This window comes from Pelodiscus sinensis, chromosome 4 (assembly GCF_052426305.1).
Source record: "Pelodiscus sinensis isolate ZL-2025 chromosome 4, ASM5242630v1, whole genome shotgun sequence".
In the NCBI taxonomy this organism is placed as follows: Eukaryota; Metazoa; Chordata; order Testudines; family Trionychidae; genus Pelodiscus; species Pelodiscus sinensis.
The window spans coordinates 125,230,492-125,238,263 of NC_143055.1; the positions used below are offsets into that span (position 1 = coordinate 125,230,492).

Sequence of the window (7,772 nt, forward strand, 5' to 3'; positions counted from 1 at the left end):
GCGATACAGCGAGGTTGCATATCTGGTGAGAGGTTTGTCCTCCACCTCTCAGGAAGTAGGCTCTGGAAGGCGGGATGGAAGCAGCTGTCTGCAGGAATGGCGTCCTGACTTTGCAGAAGCAGCTGCCTGCCCTCCACAACCGATCTGATACAATCATGAACTCAGGTTTCCTAAACTCTCAGCTGCTTCAGCTGCAGCGATGTGAAGTTGGGGGATTTTTGCTGCCGGTCTTGATCTATCGCCTTTCCTTTTTCCGTGTGCACGAGGGGAGTATTTACTCTCTCGGGACTTTGCTGTGGCAAAATGCAGGACAATGTAGCACTTTGCTGTGTGTGTCACACTCCCCGGGAGCTCAGCGCTTTGCGCAGGGAGCGGAGGGAGCAGCGAATGCATGAGGACAGTGCATGCCTAGCAGGGAGGCTGGGGCGGCTGGTATCCCCCGCTCCCCTCGTTGGTCACCCAAGCCCACGTGCCACCGCCATTGCCTGCGCGGCTCCAGCGCCTGGCTTGGCAGCGCGAAGTCAGACGGGGCAATGCGCCCCCTCCTCCCGGAATCGCTACTGCGCCTGCGCCGCCGGGCTGCGCTGATTGGCTGCCGGAACGGGTATATAAAGGTGGCGCAGGCGGTGCCCGGATCTCTTCCGCCGCCATTTTACTGCTCCGTTCTCTGTTCGTAGCTTTCTCTCGCGTCTGCCCGAGCCGCCCTGCCCCGCCATGGAGGACATGACCGAGTACAGCGGCGGCCTGGAGGAGTTCGCCGAGGGCTCCAAGATCAACGCCAGCAAGAACCAGCAGGACGATGGGTACGAGCCGGGCGGGCGGGTTCTCCATGTCCTCCCTGCACCCCCCCCCCCTTGGGAGTTGCTCGCGCTCGCCCGCCCCCTCCCTGCAAGGCTGGGGGGGGGGGGGAATCTCGTCTTCGCGTTCTCTTTGTGTCTCCTTCTTGACCTGTTTTCGAGAGGGCGGGACTATGTCAATCACTGGGCCGTGACGTAACCGGCAACCAATGGGAAGCGGGGCCGGAGCGCGCGCTGGCTGTCCGGGGCAAGCTGCGCGCGCGCGCGTGCGCTCCTGCCACGCCGCGTCCCGGCTCGCGCGGGCGGGCCTCTAGTTGCAGCCCGTCGGCCGAGCGTCTGAGCGGGCGGCAGCTTGTCGGGCGCCCGGGAGAGTTCAGGGCAGGGAGAGCTGAAGCATTGCTTCCGAGCGCGTTAGCAGGGGGCCCGCAGCCTCAGGCCTGAGTGTATTCGTGCAGAGGTGCCCCGATCAGCTGGCCACAAGCGCCCAGCCTGCAAACACTTAGGGCTACGATTGAGCTCACTGCCATGTATGTGATTCGTGGGACTGAAGTTAAATGCATGCATCCATGTTTTGGATCGGGGCCTGAGGATTTTAAATGCATGCATCCATGTTTTGGATCGGGGCCTGAGGATTTTAAATGCATGCATCCATGTTTTGGATCGGGGCCTGAGGATTTTAATACCTTTAAATAGTTATACGGAATTATGCGTGTGTACGTTTGGAGCCCCTGAAAATAAGTTTAGTGAACTGAATGTTGTCTGATCAATTGGGAAATTTTACCTCTTTGGTATTATAGTTTCTTTGGATCTTGAAGTGATTTGCCAAGTGCTCTGCTTTTCATTAAACACTTTGTTTTTCTATTCTAGCAAAATGTTTATAGGAGGCCTCAGCTGGGACACAAGCAAGAAAGATTTGACTGAGTATTTGTCTCGGTTTGGAGAGGTGGTGGACTGCACAATTAAAACAGATCCAGTGACTGGGCGGTCCAGGGGATTTGGCTTTGTGCTCTTCAAAGATGCTGCCAGTGTTGACAAGGTATGGAGGGTCTGTATGATTGGATTTAGTAATCATTTGGGATTTGATGGTTTTCTGAATCTCTTGTGTGTGTGACAATTTTTTAGGTCTTGGAATTGAAGGAACACAAGCTGGATGGCAAGCTAATTGATCCTAAAAGGGCAAAAGCACTGAAGGGAAAAGAGCCACCCAAAAAAGTGTTTGTTGGTGGACTGAGTCCAGATACATCTGAAGAACAGATTAAAGAATACTTTGGTGCTTTTGGAGAGGTATTGTATAACTATTTTTAATACTTACTTCTGTGTTGGGCACAAAGTTCAGTCTTCCTATGGCAGAAATATTGTGAACAGGATATTATAGTTGGACTAAAAAGGTCCATGTCTGATTTGAGATTTGAAAACATGGTAACTGCAAGTTGTAATGCTAGTTTTTGAAACAAAATACAGAAATTATACTGCAGTAAAATATGTAGTTGGATCAACTTGGAGCTTAACAGTTCTATTGGAACTGTTCCCTCTTAACAAATAGTTCTGTACTATTTTGATTGTTTATAAATTGCAGTGGGATGGTTATTGTATTTTTTTAAATATCCTATTAAGTTGGCATGAAATTTGATTTCCACTTCAGTGTTATGTGGGATATAAAACATAAACATGGCTTGTATTTAACTTTTGTTTACAGATAGAAAATATCGAACTTCCAATGGACACAAAGACAAACGAAAGGAGGGGTTTCTGTTTCATCACATACACAGATGAAGAGCCAGTAAAAAAATTATTAGAAAGCAGATACCATCAGATTGGTTCTGGCAAGGTATGGATGGATGTTCTTGTTTCAGAGATCTAATATTGACAGTTCAATAATTTGGGGAGTGTTTGTTTATGGTGCCTAGTAGTGTTTTTATATATGTACCTTATCTGTTTTACAGTGTGAAATCAAAGTAGCACAGCCCAAAGAGGTGTATAGACAGCAGCAGCAGCAGCAACAGAAAGGTGGAAGAGGTGCTTCATCTGGTGGCAGAGGTGGCGGCAGGGGACGTGGCAGGGGTGAGTTTAAAACTTTAAAATGTGTATGTAAGGATGAATGCATTTTAAGTTCTTGTTTTGGCTTATTCTAAAAAGGGTTCTCCCAACCAAATATTATGTGGCGAATACATGAGTGGAAAATAAGTTGTTTGTACTGACTTAATCAAAACACTTTTAGTGAACCCTTACTTGCATTACAGGTACTAACAGGTTGCAAATTCCTGGATTTAGAAGCTGTTCCTTAAAAGGCATCATTTGAATGCCTGATATTTACTTCAAAGCTGCGTGTATTCAGTCTGACACATAATGTTGACATGGGAAGGGAGCCATGCTATCTCCTGACAGAAGTGCAGGAGAGATTTTCCAAACAAAGGAGAGCCAGATATAATGCAAGATTGAAAATAAGTAATCCTGTTAACTGATGATTCCCCAGTTCTTAACTTCATGGATCAGAACAAAAGTTTTTGTACTACAACTAAATATTGAGATTCATATTAAAGAAGCTCTAGAGGAAATGGAAATTTCTTTAGAAAAAGGCAAGCTGTGCCTACCCTTGTTCACATGCACTTTTATAGGACAGGGTCAAGTTAATTGTATCAAATGAAGACCCCCCAAGTCATGCATGTATAGTATACTGTACTATATTGTATGTATACTTGTAGAATGAAGGGATCCTTACCTGTAGCCATTAGAGATCACATTTGATACCTATCTTAAAATTAAACTTAACTGCTACATTTTATTTCAGGTCAGGGACAAAACTGGAACCAAGGATTTAATAACTATTATGATCAAGGATATGGAAATTACAACAGCACTTACAGTGATCCAAGCTATAGTGGTTACGGTGGATATGATTATTCTGGCTACAATTATCCAAGCTACGGATATGGACAGGGATATGCAGACTACAGTGGTAAGAATGTTTGCTGTATGTGGGGGCTAAGTGTAATAGATCTTCTTTTTTCTAATATTTTAGTATGCATAGTATTTCATTGTTAGATCTCAAGCAAATTGTGATGTTAAGTATTTCATAAAACTGTAAACGTCTATGCAGGCAATGGCAGGAAAACTGTATTTCTTGAGAGTTGTCTGAGTCAACAATTGGATGTGAAATATAATTTTTCATTCTCTCAACAGGTCAACAAAGCACATATGGAAAAGCATCCCGAGGTGGCGGCAATCACCAAAACAACTACCAGCCATATTAAAGGAGTACATAGTACTTGGGGGGGCAGCAGGTGTGTATATAAGTGCAAGCACCACTTTCAATATGTCTAATCTAATTTAAAGATCAATAGACAAATTAAAATGAGTAAACACATTTTTCTCTTGTAGTCTGACTTTTTAAACTAAACTTTGTTAACTTAAAAGATTTTTTTTAAAAACATGCTTTGCCTAAAGTGTCTATAGATCTTTAACTTCGTAAAATGTGATTTCATCTTCTTTAGTACTTCAGAAAAACTTAAGAGTTTTTCTGTTTGCGTTGTGTACCAGGTGATCTAGAGGAATAATTAAACTTATTAGAAGTATTAACAGGTAAAGTACTGAAATGGGTACAACTTAAGGAAAACAAGAATGTTGTCTTCTAACTCTGACATTATACCTTGTTTGTACCCGCCAGCGGGAACTTCATTGCAGGCCGTGTGTCACCCTGACCACGTCTATCTCTGGGGGTCGCACGTTGCAGGCAGAGCGCAAGGCATACACCAGAAAACGCTGTCCTGTGGTATGGTCTCTTCCAACTTCATGTACCAGCGTAAAGATTAAAGTGGAAAACTTCAGACTTTGGCTTCTTTTTAATCTTTTTGAAGATTAAGTGTCTTAACTTAAATGGTTTTTTACAGGAGTTAAAGTACATAAATGCCTTTACAGCTTAATCATTTTGGTCTTCTGTTTAGTGTTGTATTTCAATTGTGGAGCCTCATTTTAAGTGTGCATTCTTTAAGATTTAATGCTTGCTTTTTCTTTTTATAGCTAATAGTGAAATCTGCAAACCAAAACGAACTTTTAAATCTGGAAAAATATTAAAGATCATATGCACACAAACTACATCATGCTAATGTTTTTTGGCAATGTTCATTAACAAGAATTAAGTTAGGCTAATTGTTTTTCTTAACAGCATTTCTAGTGGAAACATTTTTCACAGCCCAGTTTGACACACACACAAATTGTAACTTCTTGCTTAATTTGCAGACTCCTTGTTCTGAAACAGCTTCCTGAGTGGGCTGAAATGCTATATTTGGGGAGATGAAAGATTTCTAGTTACCAATAACGTTAAATATGCATATGATCTTTAACCATGAAGAAAGGAATAAATAGAGGACTTAAAGCAGTTCATGAAAATGGACCTTTTAACAAATCTTGTAAAAGTTGCGCAGATCTGATAAGTCATTTTGTCTTGTTTGTAGGTGGAGATACCACAGTAAAGTCATCTTGCAGAACATCAGGATTGAATGGAGAGTGGTCTTCATGACATGAAATGACTTTTCTAAAAGACTTTTTAGACTGACACAATCGTGTCCAACTGTATATAGCGGCTGATTAGTTTTCTTTATGGTTTTTACTTTGTCTTTTTTTGCCATCTGTGTTATGACACAATGTGGACTTGTGTTTATACAAATTTTATTTGTATAATTTCATGTTAAGTGATTCTTGAATAAATGCTTACCTATGTGATTCTGTCTTCCTTTGCTGCTTAGTTTTGTAAGCTTTAATTTTTAATTAAGCCGTTTCAAGGACCGCAGTCTTTCCAGATCTGGGGGGAGAGCCTGTATTGGAACCAGGGCCTTGAATGCCTTTCTGGGCCCCTAATTTCCTCAATATAAGCTCAGGGAATTGTTTGAAGTCTTAACATCGTCTGACTTTTAAAACATGCTGTTAAATGATTACATGGCTTCTTGTTGCACTAAGATAACTAAGACCATCTTAAACGTGTTTGAAATCATCCTGTCACCTCTTCCTGTTGTACCCCACGATCATTTTGACACACCTTGTGTTAGCATTTCATATTTCTTGCTGTTGAATTTAATTGCTATGGACTTCCTACTTGGAGCAGTTTTGTGCAATGTGATGGGGTTAACTGTGTACAAGTTTGAGCCTTTGGGATGCTGGTGGATGTTCACTGTTTCTAGAGAGCCTAACGTTTTTATATTAAATGGCTTACTCTAATAACTGGACAAGAAAGGAACTAGTTAAATGTGATGAGAAAGCAAAAAGTCAATCATTTCCATTAATGCACGTAGCAATTAATAGATTATCATACTGTAGTGAATTTAACTCCATTTTCAGTTAAGGCCTGTGTTCCAAAAATGTATAATGCATTAAATTATATGTATTGATCAATAACTTGGTTACATTTAAAATAGTTAATGAACTGTCTGAATGGGGAGTCCCAAGTAGTTGAGTCGTCTTGATGTTCAGTGAGTTTTACCTATTGCTAAAGGGTTTTTTTAAGTAACAGGTTTGTCTAAATAAGTGTTGATGAATGGTTTAATGGCTAGCATATAAACTCTAGCTCTATTATGCAAAGCCTCAATATTCTAGGGGATCTGGTCAACTTTTTTAGCAACAGTTCACTAGTGTAGAACTGACTTAATTCCATGCTCTGAATCTTGGAGCCAGAAGCACTGTAGTCCACACTGGTTTAGGTCTTAACTTTGCAGCTCTCCATAAGTAGTTCAACCTGGCCATGCACACATGCATGTCTAATCATGGATTTAAAATATATTGTTTAGAAGACAGATGGGACTTTATTCACAGCAGTATAAGTCTTTTCTGTACTGTTTTGTCCATCTTTTATGTCCTTTGCATCTTTCATTTCTTTCCAGTGTATTTGCTCATTGGATTTGTTGGTCTCATCTGCCTTTCCATGTAAAAATGGGTTGCTTAACATAATTCTTTGCTCAAGCACTGCTGCAGCTTGGACAGATCTGGCAATGTTGGGGGGAATGCTAGTAAAGATGCCTGTAGATGATCTACATTACATCTCATGCTGTTCCTGGTGATAAAATAATTACAGCTAATGTGTACTACTCTTAAACTACTGATGCTGGTAGACCAGCGTGGGAAGCCAATATCAGCAGATATGGCCCTGTTGAACTATTTGATGGCGCTGGCAATTAAATTAATGCCTAGTTGCTGGTAGGAGTAGCTTTTGCTCCCTTTAATTACCTCTGCATTTCTGAAGTATACATGTTTGTCAATTAGTGTTGTATGTTAACTGTAGTTATTTGGACTGTAGAATGACAAATCTAAATTATTTTCTTCAACATAGTGATATAACTTGCTATATTATCAGAGCTTTGATTCTTTTTATTTTGTCATAAATGGTTATATCTTTCTTGTATGGTGATCTTTCACGAGTTACTCATCCTCTTTGCCTCGGGCTGCTTTCTAAAGACAATTTTTTTGCCTGAAATTATAAAAAACAATGAATGAAGCCTTTTAAAGTCCTATTTAGACCTTAGTTGAAAAGTGCTATAGAATTTAAGACTAGTATTTCAGAGAAATACAAAATAAGCATCTTTCTACAGACTCTAAACTTGTACTCAGCCTAGTACTTGAAGTCAGTAGACCTGTATAAGGGCTATTTAAGATACATCTTGGAAACTATATATTGCTAATTTTCATGGGAATCTTACATGTAAACTTTTATTACAAGGTTTACAGGCTATTTAATGGGCATTGTCTCCCTTAATCTGGGTCATCTTTTTGTAAAGATGCTAGACATTATGAAAAGGTTCCTACTCTGTATCTTTAAATATTCTTCATACATAATCCAAATACAAAGATGGTCTCTGGTCCCTGCCCCAGGATACTTATGAATTCTAGAAATGTTTTTGTTTTCCCAAAATGTCCCATTACCAATCTAGAAAAACTAGCCAGCATGTCTGTATGAAGAACATTGTGCTCAACTTGAAAGTGTAAATTTTG

The 7,772-nt window shown here is 40.8% G+C and overlaps 1 protein-coding gene across 3 annotated transcripts; it reads left to right on the forward strand.

Annotated features, from left to right (window-relative positions):
* Window positions 1-624: 624 nt before the first annotated feature.
* Window positions 625-5,516, forward strand: HNRNPDL (heterogeneous nuclear ribonucleoprotein D like). Of its 3 annotated transcripts, XR_016349503.1 has the most exons (9): window positions 625-803; window positions 1,665-1,833; window positions 1,920-2,081; window positions 2,494-2,625; window positions 2,741-2,858; window positions 3,586-3,753; window positions 3,978-4,078; window positions 4,462-4,566; window positions 5,249-5,516. XR_016349503.1 is itself a non-coding variant. In XM_006110906.5 (8 exons), the coding sequence occupies exons 1-7, from the start codon at window positions 715-717 to the stop codon at window positions 4,046-4,048; spliced, it is 909 nt and encodes a 302-aa protein (XP_006110968.1). In that variant the 5' UTR covers window positions 625-714; the 3' UTR covers window positions 4,049-4,078; window positions 4,462-5,516. The 3 variants fall into 3 exon arrangements, 2 of the variants coding, with proteins under 2 accessions (XP_006110968.1, XP_006110967.1); XM_006110906.5 differs by having other exon boundaries at window positions 4,462-5,516; XM_006110905.5 differs by lacking the exon at window positions 4,462-4,566 and having other exon boundaries at window positions 626-803.
* Window positions 5,517-7,772: the final 2,256 nt, after the last annotated feature.